The following is a 16,654-nucleotide window of genomic DNA, read 5'->3' as shown; positions in this document are numbered from 1 at the left end:
GGCTTTTCTTCAGATATCAGCCAGAGTTACATCCCTGGCAATTCTCATAACGAATCATACCATATTTCATCGGAACAGCTTAATACAATGTTGTTGCAGAAATATCTTATGAACTAATTTAAGAATTTCTTATTAAAAATGTACACCATGTCTCAACCCCAAAGCATGAAAGTTGGGAGCCCAAATAGGCCAACGAGGTATGTGCACTCATGGCTATACTTACCTTCTTATACCACTCCATCAAGATCTCTACTACAAATCCAAATATAGTCCGATGTTTTCTGTCGGCATCTTTTCAAGATGCGGCAGAAATGTTGTAGCCTGATGGACACCTCGGTCTGCGACAACGTCTCGTTGTTCGCCCCCAACCAATGATCCCCCTATCACTAGCTTCTATCTCCGCAGCATCTGGCTTTGCAGTATCCGGTTTTGCCGGTGGACTAACCGGGACTTCTTCTTCCTCTATAGTTTCTGACAGATTCTTGCGAGGTTTTCTTCCTCTTGGCCGCCCACCATATCTTCCTCGCCTAGTTAAACTTGATTGCCAAGATCCACCAGATGCCTGTACTAACCCCTCAAGTAACTGAATGTCCTCTATGATTTCAGGTCTCGCAAGTGATGTAAGGCCAGGCAAGATATCTTTCTGAAAATCGCGCTTCTGCCGCCTCCTCCTTTGCTGGCCTCGTTTTGGCTTAGTGAGAAGGTTCACTGATAATCCTGCTTGTTCATCATTTGGTATTTCAGGAGCCTGTGGCCTGCTCCAGTACTCATCAATCTTGGTCTCTTCCAGCTTCAGTGTCAACGATTCAAATGAATCCAGACCATCATCACTGGAATTATTCACGCAATCATGGGCTTCTGCTTGCTCAACGTGGTCATCAGTGCTTGATAAAGCAAGATCTGCAAACCACTGCAGCATATCATCAGGCGTCTCTGCAATTGTTGGCACATGCATGGACAAAGCAATAATGCTCTCTGCTGCAATTTTAGTGCATGTAAAATGTGCATCATCAGCCTCCTGAGTTACATCAAGTTTGCCAGAAGGAGAACATTCCTGATTAAAATCCCAGGCCACACCTTCTTCACAAGCAGGCACTTCTAAATCAATGACAAATTTGCGTTTACCATGGTTGTTCTGTAAGGAGACCACATGGCATTCATGTGACACCACAGATGACTCTGAATTGTCTTCATTTGGTGCATCATCATTCAGATCAATGAAATTCCTTACAGGAGCACTGCTTTTCTTGTCACCTCCATTAGCAGCTTTATCATCTCCAGGCACATATTCCTGGCATAGAACAGGTAAACATGTAGCACTCTCCTGAGTCGTATTACATGCCACCTCAGTTCTAGTGGTAATGTCCCCGAACGCCTCATCCTTTTTAATCCCGCAATCCTGGGATTCCTTCTTAACCCCACAGTCTAGGGATGTTGAAGCAGAATCTGACAGGCTATGAATAGTCAAAGCTGCTTCTTTCCTATCAGTATTGCTGTTCAGATCGATTACAATCCTATTTGAATGGGCAAAAACCTTCCTTGGATTTTGCAAATCTGATGGGCGAGTACATGTATCTGTTGTTTTTATGAGCCACGGGAACCCACTGGCTTTACTCTGTGGTAAGCTACTAACGCTTCCCCCATCTTGTTCTACAAGATAATCTTCCTGTCCATCCGATAATGCTTCATTCAAGTTAAAGTTCTTTGGGCCCTTGTCATTTGCAAAATGAGGATTCTCACGATGCCGTGCTGAATGTTCAAACATCAAGCACTCGGTTTGCTCCTCGTCACTTGAAATTGCCACCTGATGCTGTGGCCTTGATGCACAAAACGGATCAAGTGCAAAACCTGGACAGTTGCCATCTAAGTCCTCATTCTTCTTCACCTTAAGAATCGAAGTTCCAATGCTTTGGTTCACAGTTGAAGAACCTTTGAAGCTTGGAATCGGTTGGAATGTAGCGTTATTGATAGCACTGCTCCTTGGATCTACCGTACAGGAACCTATCGGGGAAGCACCTGAAGGATGGTCTATGCGAGGAATAGACATCGGAGGAGCAAGTGCACCAAGACTTGAATTATGTGACCGATCAAGCCTAGGAAAATTATTGATGGCAGGGGCTTCCAGAGGACTTCTTGCAAACCATCCAATTGAACCATTTTGACCTTGGTGAAAAAACTGGTTATTGCTTGCAGATCTCCCATCAACACCTTTCATGGACATTTGTGGATTTGCATCGCTGTATCTGGGTGTGAAAACATGTATGCTGCTGACCTGTTTACCTGATGGATGAAGCAAGAGACAGAATAAATGTTAAGACATTTAGACTGGATCGAATCAGTTGTAAGAAAAAGACCAGTAAACAAATGTGCCAGCTACTGAAAAGAGCATCCACATATGCTTCCTAGGCTCTATGCATAATGATACCCAAGTGTCCACATGTAGTAGAGACTAAAGAAGTGGAGAGCAACATATGAAACACACACAAAAAATGGATATGCAGTGCATTCAAACACAAGTAGGTTACGGTATCAGAAAGAAAAAAGGGTTACAAGTTTAATCAACAAAACAAGAATGCTAGGAAGCCACAGACAAGAAGTAACTATTAATTTATCAATTACTACATTAATGCAGAACTACAGGACTAGAAAAAACCAACCTGCACACTATATGGTCCATGCTATAAATCACATCTATCAGGTCAAAGCACTGACTGAACGAAAAGAAAGGTTTAAGGTCATGACTCATGAAGGTGTTCCAACCACAATCAAGTATAGCATGGGAATGAGAAACTAGCATAGTTAAAGGAAACACAGTTTTGAATGTACAGGAGAGAACTGTTACACACAACTGAGACTAGAAACTCAATATATTTATCATTTTCAGCTTAGCAATAGGCTGCTATGTCATTCCTAACACGCATGGTATGTTTCTCTTTGCTGCTTGTTGTCGCAACTAGTTATGTCCCTATTGGACTTAGAAAATTAGAAAACTGTACTAATGGTAGTACTGTATTGACCATAGTTACAAGGACGTTGGAATCTAGTCACTCTAGTATCAACGTCCTTGTAAAACAAATGGTAGTACTTTTGACCTTCAGCTTTCTGCTGATCATTTCGTCCCAAATTCCACAATGAACCCATACCATGCACACAAATTTGTTTCCAGTAAAATAAATCTGGTAAGTATGGTATTAAGATTTTTATCGTCCAAACATAAAAATGACTCATCTGGCCATGAATAAATAAGTTTGCATAATGCATATCATTACCTTTATCAATCAACTGTTTCTCCTCCTGCTTTGTCTTGGCATTTGCAGCAAAGAAATTTGAGCTTGTTCCTTCATCCAAATGTTTCTCTTTGGAGTATTCTTTATTGTAATTGAAGTTAGCTGTGCTTGGTTTCAATATAGATTGGTGCCATGAGTTTTCCAAGGTATAGGAAAGACCTCTGGATACTGACCCGTTAGCTCTACCCATATATGTGCCTGTAATTGGCTCATTCAGGTCAACAACTTGCCGGCCTCCTACATTATTTGTAGCATGCAATCCTGAGGTTGAACTATTATCACTGAACCTCCCTAAACCTTCCGGACTAACTAATGTGAGGTCAGCATTATTCTGAGGTTTTTTGTCTGGTGCTACACCAAGGAAATCTATAGGGCCATTATCTGATGCATTGTCATCATCAACATAATGATCAGCAGAAAGCTGAAGGTCAAAAGTGCCTTGTCTGGCGTTCAAAGCAACATCGCTTGGGGGAAATCCATTTGGAGAGGACTGTACACTGCCTTCTCTAAGGAACTTCAAGGGATGATTCATAACACCATGCTCTGCAATAGAAGCCTTTTTGTATGTTATGGACATAGGAGGTGTCTGAATCGGCCAACTCATCTTTGCACCATTTGGTGGAAGCTGTGATGGTGAATTCGTCTTTGATGCATCTTCCAGCATTGGGTATGCATATATATCTTTGTTTTGATATTGTTTCATCAGGTCTCTCTGTATTTTGTAAACCCGGTGCAATTCATACACCTGGATATTGGCAGGATTGTCAGGTATGACATAAGGAAACATGAGGGGGGAAATGAAAATTACTGCTGTGCTGTTTTGCCTTATAATGATGGATTAAGATGCTTATGTAAGTCATGTCAGGATACTCACTTGTTGCCTAAATATAGCTTCATGTTCAAGCATAGTACGCGTGAGCATCTCTTTGTCGTATTCTGAATAACCATTTGCTGGTTTTGTCATGAAGCCATTGCACATATGACCATTCGACATCTTCTCATCATGGTATGGAGACCACCTACCATTTGCATCCATGTTGAAATCCCCCATGGCATAATATCCAAGCATGTAATTGTCACCTTCTACCTTTGCTCCCATTCTTGCTAATCTGTTCAACAGAACATTCAAAATTTTGAATTATACAAAGTGAAACAAGACCAGTTACCACTTTTGCAATATCAACCTCAAATATAGCAAAACAACAAATGGGCATTTTTAATTTTCTTGAAGAAGGAAACAGAAAGAGTAAACTGGAAACTAACACGATGGTCAACCATAAACGCTGAGAAAGACAAAACTTCACTTTCATGGTTTGTAGTACATTTACAGGCATAATGCCAAATCACATTTTCTTACAACAAATTTGAGAGGCACAAAAGCTTCAATACAAGTAACATAAGCATAGTACCTACTCACAGGTAATTCTAAGAGCATCACCCTAAGCAACAATTCAGCAAAGGAAAATTGATAAGATTTAAGACGATCTGATCAGCTAAATTGCGGTACTTAAAATTGGCAGCAAGCAGCATAAGTAGAGCAGCTAAGTAATGTCAAACAGAGACATGCAAAAATAAGTTATTTCAAGCTTCCATAGAATAAATACCAAAACAAGACGCCTGCATTGATCATATACGATCCCCCGTTGCCGTGGAATGGAACCAGCCTGTGAGTGTTTTGCAATCTTCGCATCAAGTGCACCAAGTCAAAAATTGGAGAGTCGACACAACGGAAATATACAATGCGACTCTTCACTGTTCTGAACTGATCAGCCAAATGGATAGCTCAACCAATCCAGCTGTATGATCAACCAATATGGCTTCCCAGTTTGAATGGTGCTTCAAGAAATATCCTGTTCAAGAAATACTGTAGTGAGTACTACGATGATCTACCAAACAAAATACGAAAGTGTATCATAGCACGGATGAAACACAATATCAAAGCGCACCATTCCTATCTAATATTCCCCCCAGAAAACGAACTTTGCATCGAAAGAAGCAGCTTACATTTTTAAGAAATTGAAGGAGAGTAGTTCAGTTTTTTTTCCATTCAAGAGAAAACATAACGAAAGAACACTAAGCTATGGCGTGAGCCACTAAAGCCTATGATGATCTTCAGGTGGTCCTATCACTCGTTTCCAAATGTGAGCTTCTAGGAGAAGTTTGCAACTTTTTTTTCCTGATGCTATGATCGAATTCAAGCATTCCCAGACAAGGCCATCTCCATCTGATCTGAGAAGGCAGGCGAGAGCGGAGGCGAAGAAATCCCATGAAATCTGGGTGCCCCCCAACTTGCCTTCTCGAGCTCAGGAGCCCAACTTGACCGGGGATGTGGCCTCCACGAGCAAATCCAGCGTCGCAGAGCTCGAGGCCAGGTGTATCCCTCACGCGGGGACCTCGATCCGGGGCGGCTTCCGATGGATCCACTGGATCTGCGGCTGCCGGCCCCGACCGAGTCGCCGGATCTGGGTGACGACCTCACCGCCGGCCGCCGTGGCCGGAGAAGACATGCATGGATGGCGGCGGCGGCGGCGCGGCTGTCGGCTCGTCGTCGTGCGGGAGACAATACAAGTCAACCCCCCTCGATACGCGGTAGCTCAACCAACTCGGACAAAGTCACTCCCTCCCTCTAAAAATCACGCCTTTCAGGGCAGAAAGAAAGAAAGAAAGAAAGAAAGATTTTATCCATCGCCATCAGTTCATCAAAAAAGAAGTCGAAATTTTCACCAACTTCAACCGAAAATTTCAGCCAATAAACCCACAGCGCAAAATCGAATTGCCCGAGCAGAAAAGGCAGGAAAACTGCACGGTTTTTTTTCTTCTTTTCTTTTTTTTTACAGCAACAAAAGCATCACACAAGTGATAAAACCCAAGCTCTCATAACATTTGGTTCACCTCGACGACGCTCGCGGCACCGCGCTGGAGAGGGTTGAGCCTGACGACACGCAGCATCCGGAGGACGAACAGCCTCGCAGGCACCACCACGGCCATGTCCCCGCTAGAAACCCAGCATCAAAGAGTCCCAGGTTGACCTCAAGAGGCAGGATTTTTTATGGGCTAAATCCGAACCAAAATTCCAGGGTAAGAGAGAGAGAGAGAGAGGCGATCGATCGAGGTGGAGGATAATTGGATTCGATGGGCCACGGAGGAAGAAGAACAAGCAAGAGGAGGAGGATGAGGAGGAAGGGGGTGGTTGGTTCTTGCTGTTGTTGCTGTTCTTGCCTCAAAGAATGACGACGCACTTCTTCTTTCTTCTCCTTCTCCCCCCAAAAAATAAAAATAATGGAAATTTTCTCCTTTTGTGGGGTTCTTGGATGGGTGTTGTTTGGTCCCTTTCTCTCTCTCCTCTGAGGAAGAGAATGGAACGACCTTCTTCTAAACTACGAGCAATCACAGCAGATTTGTTGGCATCTGGTCTTTTTATTCTCTCTCCTCCTCCTCCTCCTCCTCCTCTTAGCTCTTCCTGCTGATCCTTCTCACCCACTCTCTTTCTCTCTCTATCCTTCTCTCACTTTCTCTCTCATCAAGAATTAATGTTTCCTAACATCTCTTTTTTTCCCCTGCGCACCTGCTGCTGTCTCTTTCATAATTTCGGTGTGAAAGTATGCATTTCAAGCCGGATTTAATTATGGAGGGGAGTCTTGTTAAGGATCTGATTTCCCTGTGGGATCATCAGACCAGACAGTTGTTGTTTAACTTGATGCTGGCTAGACTAGTTATATTATCTCTGTCCCTTTCGGTCAGTGAGCCAGTGAGGATTGGGACTTGAGAGAATCTGGCAATCTGGCGAGTGTCCACCTCCTTCAGTTTCAGCTTAGCTGTTTCTGCCATGTGGGGCCACCTCGTCAGTCTCACCAAGAGGGAGCAAACATCATGAGCTTTTCACCACTTCACCCGATTATTGTCGCGGATTATTTGTTCCACCTCTAAAGTTTCTCTCTTTTTTTTTATAAAAATGCATATATACTGCTTAGATCCATTATTGGACTATTTCGGGAACTTAAGAGCCTCATTTTTTCGCTTATGCTTATACTTATCAGCTAACATTTGAATTTCCACCTTTAGATTTGGAGCTAATTTTGAGGTTTTTCATCGAAGTTTTTTTTCTCAGTCTTTACTTTTAAGTCGCTAAGAACAAGTATATAAAAGTTTTATTCACATATTACTTTTGATTTGCAAATATTTTGTTTTGCTTATTCCAAGTGAAATGATGGCTCTATAATACTTTAAGAATCAGCTAGTTAGTAATTAGATTCTAAAATTCTACTGAGATGGGTTTTCAAACTTGTGGCTTATAGTTTTTTACTTTTTTTTAATTCTATATCTATGAATTCAAAAATTTTAAGTGGGAATCTGATTTTGTAGGCCGGAGATTTCGGGAAAAGTTACCGCAACTATAAACTCTTCTAATAAGTAATATTCTATTTATCCCAAGATATAAGAAGCTTTGGTTAGATGGGGTGAGGCATATCACAGTGCTACGAATCTGAACATATGTGTATCATCCAACCAAAACTTCTTGTATTTGGGACGAAACTAAGTTAGTGTGTGGTAGATTTATTTATCAAAATATTTAAAGCATATCCATAATTATGATGATAACCCACTATCCGATCAATTCGTCTGATTCATTCACTAATCAATTGTCATCTCATCCTCATTCTCCGTGATCTGGACCGTCCAACCGGGCGTGATACGATATGAAGCTTTTTTTTCCCAGCTCATGTTGCTGCTAGCTGCTTCTTGCTCGTCCTCGCGACGGCGACCCGGCCGGTTTTGGTTTGGGCGTGGGGATTTTGCCGATTCGGCCTCGGATTCCTCGAGCTGAGCTGAGCCAAGAGGCAGGAGAGGCGTCCGGTTTCCAATACGCGCCTGGAACACACAGAGCTCGGTCCCCTATCGGGGCAGCGAGGCAAACGAATGCTTCCATCACAAGGGATAATAGCACATTGATTGTTCAACACAACAGCAACCAGATCATGCTGGAAGAATTAGAAAAGGAAAAGAGAATGAAAATTTACGCCGCACGGTATGGAAAATCTTATACTATGATGTTGAGATTTTATTTATAAAAAAAGTAGTCCGAAATATAATCGAGAATCATGACTATAATGTTTGTAAATAACCTCGAAGAGGGAGTTATCTGACCCAGCGATAGCACGGTTAGTGTGAAAAGTTTAAGATTTGCCGATAAAAGTTGTACGGATTATTACAATTTTTGTAAGGCAAAAGAGATAATCAAGATATGTTACTACGGTTCGGTTAAAAAAAACGTAAAATTACCGAGATATTGCAACACTGCTCTAAAGCCGATTGTACGTACAAACATCGTTACTCAACAGGTTACCCACCTAATATTTGATATAACTGATTACACAGACCCTGTTGGATCTCTTTTATTTAAAACACCGATATGGATATAACCTGCCATTATTAACCGGCACAAAGTACAGCAAAAATTTCCATACCATTTCCTCAATCGCAACTTCAATGAAAATTGATGTGGTCGCACTGCAGTTCAAGATATTTAGCCGGGCACCGCAGAGCCTGTGGCTCGTATAGTCGTATTGATGTCGGTGTACTTTTTCAACCACACTTGCACATGTACAGTTAGCAGTAACAGCCTAGCAGGTTGGCCCTTTTCATTTACCGGATTTATCCGAATAGTTTTACTATTTAGTAATTATTACTCTATCCATTCTAAAATATAATAATTTGATATTAGAGTGATATATCCTAGATAGATCAATCTGGATAAGAGGTTGTCCAGATTCGTTGACTAGGATAGGATATGTTCCATCAAGTTTTAGGTTACTATATTTTATTTTAGGACGGGATAATACGTAATTATAATAACAGTACATTAAATTTAGGAATAGAAATAAACTTACTAAATACTTCTTCTGTTCCAAATTATAAGGCTTATATTTTTTTTTGCACGATCTATAATAACATACTTTGACAAGCATTCTTATTTCATTCTCCAACAAATATAAAATTAGCATCATATGTAAGTACTTAAAAATATGAATTTAGTGGTATAACATGTATAATACTTAGTATAGATATAATTAGTATGATTATTAGTCAAAATCTATCAAGTTTTATTTTCTTGAAAAAGGGGCGTCCTATAATTTGGGACAGAGGAAATAATCCACGGCCATAAAAGAGTGAAGGAAATAATCCGAAGTAATTACCAGTAAATAATCCGTGTAAAAACAAGGAGCCGCATGCTCAATGGTGGATGGGCTCGACCGGACCATCAATTAAATTGCGGTGTACTGGTGTGGTTGAACAGAGGTAGTACGAGGCTACGAGCTCTTCACGACACGGTATATATGTGCACCAAACAGTACACATATTTTTTTTTCTTTTGGAGTTATTAATGGCGATGTACACAAGCTGACCATCATTCGCATGTACCGGTAGTAGAGCACTGGTAGGGTGTCACTGTTCATAGGCCACGCCTGGGTGGTCGCGTTCCCTTGACGCGACGTACTGCACGCGACTGCGTACATAGGCACGCCTAGCTCACGTGCGTTTCTTTTCGACTCAGACAAGTTCCTTTTCTTTTTCCTTTTCTGTTTGTATTAAAATAAGTTTGTTTTTACTAGTAATTAGCACATCATAGTTTAAATAGAAGATAAATGTATTTGCGAGTAAATAAAGAGAAGAATAATTGCATTGTAATTTGATAAATGAGGTGTTATATTTTTTTGTTTTATATTGATATGTGTGAGATGGTGAAAACAAACTTAATTTCTTTGATGGAGGAAGTATAATGCTCCCTTTGTCTGGATTTCCAGGCTTAAAAATTTATTCAGAAATACAAAGGACTTTGATTATAGTTTTTTTTCAAAACCACTCCTAAACATGTTTTTTTTCTGATCAAGTAAATTATAGATGATCTTATCTTATAACAAGTATAATAAGTTGATGCAAGTATAAATAATATGGTAAAAGTTATAACATCAAAATTGTGTTGGGTTGCATAAAGTAGAGGATAAGCTGGCTATATAGATGACTTGTGATATATTAAACTTATTTTTAGCCTTAATTAAATTACATAGAATCTTTTATAGCGAAAAGACATCTACGGGCATATTTATGGTGAGATCTGCGTACAGAGAACTCATTCAGCGCTGTGGCCTGTCTGAACCTGCTACGGGATCGATCTGAGTAGCACCCCAAATTTCTAAGTTTAAATTTCTATATAAGTGAATTTCAGATTGAGTTATCTGATGGGTTAAGTTTTAAATTTAAAAAGACTATATATATCCGATTGAATATATAGGTTGGGTAAAAAAGTACTCTCTAAAAAATAGAATCTTTTATAAGAATATTTGATATACTTGTCGACCGAGATAGTACTAGTTATATGTTGATTTTTTTCTCCTATGGCTTTCTTTAGAATCAACCTTAAACTTGTTTCACGATCTCTTCACGCGTAAGCGAAAAAGGACGTTCGCGTGCACATGGAATGCATGTTGTGAAAATGCAAGAAAATAGTTTTCCGAAAGCTTGTTATTCGGCATCTTCTTTCGATATCCTCCTCACATGCATGATGAAACACATGATAGCGTAGTTTTTCTATTTGTAAAGGTCTCCTTTGAAAAGGGTATTTGGCTCGACGAACTTGTTCTTTTCAAATCCCTGCAATCTGAAGGGCTAATTAGATGGTGGCAAACCATTTATCACCGTCTGTTTACGAGAAATAGCATGGTTTTAGCGACTGCTCCCTGTTATAGTATAGTTCTTTTTTTTTCTGTCCTTTGCTGAAATGGAACTGCTGCATATAGCTAGAGCAAAGTTAATAGTAGAATCCCTATATCTTGCCATATCATCTTCATTTAACCTAATAGCCTAATAATACACATTAGCTAGCTATTTATTCAGACTACAGCATTAAGGGCTTATTCGGATCACGGGATTGTAAAAATGTAGGAATAGAAAAATCATAGGAATATGATAGGAATGCATAGATAAAATAGAGGATTGAAAAACACAGAAATTCTGTAGCTATGATTGGTAAACATGTGTTCGGATAGACAGAGTAAAAACGTAGGAAATGGAAAAAATGAGGTAGGAGTGGATGTAAATTTTTCTTTGTTTCTCTATTGATTCCACAGGAAAGGAATGTCTCCTTTAATTTTCCTTCGGATTGATTCATGTGAACTGAACGACATGAAAGGAAATATTTCCTATCTATAGTACTCCTCTAAAAATCCCTCAATCCGAAGAGGCCATAATACTTTATCCCACTTCACTACCTCATGATTTTTTGAAGGCTATATCGTAGTTGGCTACAAATCTATGTATTTGTCTTTTCTTTTCTCTTCTCTCTTTTAACTCAGCATAAATATAATGTGATAATTTTTGTTGAGATCGTTTACACCATCTTATTATATCATTTTTATTTGACCCTAAAATATAATAGGAAAAGGACGGAAGATACGAGGAAGTGTATCCTTGAGCACGTGCTGATCCACGAGCTATCCTACCACTTGCAGAGAATACACTTGTTTTTTAAAAAAACAAAGTTCAGAGTGGTGGTGAATTTTCTATTCACGGAGTGAATTATACTGGTCGTTTTAATTACTCTATAATCTTACTACCTTATACTATTGACTTCTGATATTCTTAGAGTATGTACTAAAAAAATACATTAAAAATGGACATGGTGTTTTTCATAAGACAATATTGCTCAAAAACATGAATCCCGACGGAACGGTATCCTCTGCAGCTCTGCCCTGGCACGTTGCTCCGGCAGAGGAAAAGAATACTTCTTCCGTAAAAAGAAAAAAAAAGACAACTTGTGATATATCATAATACAATAAATTGGATATATAGTATATTTAGGCTCGTTGTATTAGTATGTGTCACATTCTAATATGGAGTACGAGATTTTTTTTTGGACAAATAAAGTATATCATTATCTGTATTGTGCACCCTTAGATCTGTAGTCGACGGTTCAGATCAAGCGTTAAAGCAATAGATTTGACAACTATTGCTACAATTATTTGTGGCATTAATCTACAGCATGGTAATGCTACTACAGTAATGTAGAGAGTGTCTACTCTGTCTGTCCTAAATTAGACTGATCTTAAACATAATGTGACACGTACTAATAATATGAAACGGGTGAAGGATAACACGCAATCTCTAAGAGAAAAAGTATGCACACTGGCAAACACAATACAATTGAAAGTTACTATTTTGTGTACATTCAAGATACTAGTACATGGACATTTGTTTGTGCATTGTACTGTACATCGACAATGATTGACTTGATTACGCTAATTAAACTCCCATCATATCCTGTTGCAGGGCGAAATCACACTGCTCCACCGTACACACACGCAAACTAATTCACACTTTCACAGGACCCACACGCATTAATAAAACATACAGTACGCGAAAAAACCAGCAGAAAAGAAAGGGTATGTTTACTTTGATACCATTTTAAATCTTACTAAATTTTGATAAAGTTGCTAAAAAAATGGCTATATTTAGTTTGCTATCAAATTTTGGTGACTATATAAAAAATCTTGCCAATGCCAAAATTTGGTAAGGTATTTTTTGGCATCAAAGTGAACATGCCCAAAACTTTCCCAAAGTGCTACCCAAACAAAAGAAGATACTACATGTCTCCTTAGTGGCCCAGTATCTACAGAAAATACACCGTACAAATTAAGAGCACGCCCATGCCATCCTGCCTGACTACAGAACTTGTACGTACATATATCCATCCATACATACGAGGAGTATAATACACCACATCAACGCTACAAACCGTACGTACAATTACTACTGTAGTACATCCGAGGAGTACTACACAACACACATGACATCCATAAATTCTTTGGGCAGGAGATACAGAGATACTACTACAGCGGTACAGCCAGCCAGGAGAGGCCTTTGGTCCCTGCAGGTGGGGCCCAGCAGCAGTATCATACTATCATGTGTGTGTGAGTATAGGTCCATTTGGCACAATTTTAGCTCCAGCAGGAGCTCAACCAAAGGCCACCCAAAAGGGGAATGGAGCTGTTTAGAGTGTTCTCACAAAATAAAATAAATTAGAGAGATAAAACTGGGTTCATGTAGCTTTATAACTCTACTCCAGATCTAATTACTGAAATTAAATTTAGGAGTTTAATACTTAACAAAATACTCTTTGTACTTTAAAAACTCCAACCCTAGCTTTCCATGGTGGATTTAAGGGAAAGTCAAAGGATCAAAATACTTCTAATTAATAATAAAGTTATATTGATGGGTGGTAGGTGAAAGGTATTGAAAATATAAACTTTCTCGATTTACGGATCTATGGTACACCTCCGTCCCAAAAAATCTAATTCATTGTTACGATTGGTCTTTTTTTGGATGGAGTAGTAGGTACTCTCTCCGTTCAAAAAATAATCAATGTAATATAGAATGTGATCTATCCTATACCAATGAATTTGTATAAAGACTTATTCAGATTTATTGTGCTAGGATATACCACTTCATATATTAGGTTGATTTTTTTGATGAAGAGAGTAAGAGGGTAAAAATTAATTTATTTTGAGATAAATTTTAAACTCTATAAATTAGTTTATTTCCTAACGGAGGGAGTATGTGTGGGCGTGAAAAAGGACACGCATGTTGATGTTGGGGAGTACTGGTGGTACGACTAGTATCTAGTGGCCGGGTGGCAGTTTGGCACCCTACCATTTCCTGTGAAAGCAACCAACTCTCTTGGAACTTTGGGCCCAGATGCCGCTGCTGCTGGAGTAGTACTAGTCCCCACTTGTTGCCATGGGAATTGATATCTGTAAGTTATCATGGGATGATGGGATTGGGAACAAGATTAGCATAGTTATTTTTTTGAGTTTAGATTAGATTATGTGATATACAGTTGACAGTAAAAAAATATTGGTAGCTGGCGTGGTTGGCAATGTTAGCAGACTCGGTAAGTCTGTGATGCAGAGCACCTGTGTTTATCCCAAAACAACTGGCTGTTATACCAGGGAAAACGCCAACCGGTTGGTTGGTGGTGAAGAGGTATCAGATTCTGGTCCTGTTTGGAGCTCGAGAAATCTATTGATTCTTACGGCAATCGAACTGTTTGCGTAAATTTATGCCTAAGTTTAGTTCCAATTTTTTTCTTCAAACTTTCAACTTTTCTATCACATCAAAACTTTTAAAATTCGTTATAAAATATACACAAACTTCTAACTTTTTCGTCACATCCTTATACTCCATTCGTTATAAAATATATAACGTCGTTCAAAATTTTTAACACTATAATAATGTATCTAATTTGATATTAGGCTACTATATTTTAAAACAGAGAAAGTATATTATACGTGATAATAATTTCTTGTCCATTTACAGATTACCAACTATAGTGTGACACCAGTTGTACTTGTAAGTGGTAACTTTTCAACTGGTGGGGGAGCCAGTGTGCCATGAAAAGCAGTTTCAAGAAAAAAAAAACATTAGTACTACTATTAGTGTAGCAGTGGAGTATAAAGTGTATAACTCGATCCATCCATCGAGGCTTAAATCGTAGTGATAATTAGATATGGTTATATGTACTATTGTTAGTTAGTGTAAAGGTCAAAGTTATCATTTTCTTTTTACCATAATTTAAAAAATGAGTCATACTATTGTCACCATAAACTGAAGATTATCATCACACCATAACGACATGACGTACGGTGCACTTATTATGCTCCTCCTACTTTCAACAAGGGATTTGTTAAAAAAGTGAGAATTACAGGTGTCTACTTGAGTAGCATTTGTACATTTGGAGATGTGCAAAATGGAAACCCAAAAAGGTCCAGGGGGGAGAGGAGAACCCAAAAAGCTTGTCACAAGAAAAGTATAGCAAGCAACAATGTTTAAGCACCAGCTTTACCCTGCTCACAACTTTATCTGGCCAGTGACTGATTTAATCACATATACTATCAAACAGTAGTGGCACTCACACACACATACACACACAGTGACACAGACAGACAGGCAAGCAAACACTCCATGACAAGAGAAGGAGTAGCTTTGCAGCCTTTCTTCTTCCTCCTCCTTTTTAAGCCTTTTAGCTCCTGTTGGTTGGCTTGAAAAGCTCCAAGTCTAGGGTTCATGTGGCTGCTGAAGAAAGCCCTGGATCTTATCCAGGAATTGCTGCCGTTTTGCTGAGAGTGCTTCTGATGAATTGCTTTATTTCCCTTTTCCAATGTGAGAATGGGTCATGACATTCTTTCTCAATTGTCCATTTGGGAGAAAGGATCTAAGCAGCAGCTGTATGACTGGGTTTTCTTCAGAAGTTGTGTCACTTGCCTTTGCATTGACACCTTTGCAGTAATGGAAATGATGATAATGATTGTGGAATTAGAGGACGCCTAACTAATTGCCCTGTCGGCACATCTCTCCTCTGCAAAATACTTATGTTGTGATCAAAGGTCACGTTCAGATCTGTTTTTTTTTTCCCTCAACACAGCGGTTGCGTAAGATTTTGATACCGAAAGGGTCAAACACAATAGATTTGTAGGGCTCACGTGCTTCAGAATTTTCTCTTTAAGAAAATGTAATATTTTAAAAAGATTGTCCATTGTGATGTTTTTATTCGAGAAAATACTAGTACATGTGTATGTCATACTAGGTGGAGACTTTGTTAGAAAAAATAATCATCTTATTTATTGAATTATTAAAACAAATTATTTGTTCTACGCTTAAAGAAGTACACTTCCTTAAAATACTTTCTTGTACCGCATAACTTAGACCACTCATTTTAAACAATCTTAAGGTTATTCACTTTGCTACCATTTTTAACCTTACCAAGTTTTGGCAAAGTTATAAAAAATAGCTTTAGTTTGTTGCCAAATTTTAGTAACTACATATGAAATCTTGTCAAAATTTAGTAACATTGCCAAAATTTTAGCAGTATTACCAAAATTTGGCAATGCCAAAACTTGGTAAGGTTGAAAATGGTAGCAAAGTGAATAAGCCCTTATTTACTTTAATTTCTAATATATTTGATGGAATAGTACAATTAAGTTAAATAATCCATGGCAATAATCTAAATCAAACCGAAAAAAAAAGAGAGAGTCGAGAATAACCCATTCTCAAAATGCTCACAAGCACTACTGCCACTACAACTCTAAACAAGCCTGCAAATCTAAAAGGAAATAAAGAAATGGTGGTTTGGAGTAACATGAAAGGCAACGAACACAGACTTTAGCTAAACATAATCAAACAACAAGTAGGCGGCGAGTGTGCAATCATACGGATCACGAGATCCGAGCAAAGTTAAAGACTTCTCACATGACAGGGGGCACTTGTGGGCCCCACACTGCCAGATTAGAACTGGCAAATTTAGGTTACGCATTTAA

General features: G+C 39.0%; 1 protein-coding gene across 2 annotated transcripts; it reads right to left on the bottom strand.

The window, feature by feature from the left end:
* Positions 1-47: 47 nt before the first annotated feature.
* Positions 48-6,678, bottom strand: LOC4334175 (uncharacterized). Of its 2 annotated transcripts, none has more exons than XM_066308379.1 (5): positions 5,581-6,678; positions 4,892-5,137; positions 4,162-4,396; positions 3,270-4,032; positions 48-2,280 (listed from the first exon to the last, which is right to left on the bottom strand). In XM_066308379.1, the coding sequence occupies exons 3-5, from the start codon at positions 4,384-4,386 to the stop codon at positions 296-298; spliced, it is 2,973 nt and encodes a 990-aa protein (XP_066164476.1). In that variant the 5' UTR covers positions 4,387-4,396; positions 4,892-5,137; positions 5,581-6,678; the 3' UTR covers positions 48-295. The 2 variants fall into 2 exon arrangements, with proteins under 2 accessions (XP_066164476.1, XP_015631139.1); XM_015775653.3 differs by having other exon boundaries at positions 6,180-6,678.
* Between the last annotated feature and the right edge of the window lie 9,976 nt (positions 6,679-16,654).

The sequence above is a fragment of the Oryza sativa genome, chromosome 3 (genome assembly GCF_034140825.1).
Source record: "Oryza sativa Japonica Group chromosome 3, ASM3414082v1".
NCBI classification, from domain to species: Eukaryota; Viridiplantae; Streptophyta; class Magnoliopsida; order Poales; family Poaceae; genus Oryza; species Oryza sativa.
The sequence above is the reverse complement of the archived record's forward strand: the minus strand, read 5'-3'. Positions and strand labels throughout refer to the sequence as shown.

Coding starts and splice junctions, on each gene's coding strand:
- LOC4334175 (XM_066308379.1), bottom strand. CDS start 4,386: ATGGGAGCAAAGGTAGAAGGTGACAATTACATGCTTGGATATTATGCC. Junction 4,033..4,161: donor AAGCTATATTTAGGCAACAA/GTGAGTATCCTG, acceptor GCCAATATCCAG/GTGTATGAATTGCACCGGGT. Junction 2,281..3,269: donor GAAACAGTTGATTGATAAAG/GTAATGATATGC, acceptor TTCATCCATCAG/GTAAACAGGTCAGCAGCATA.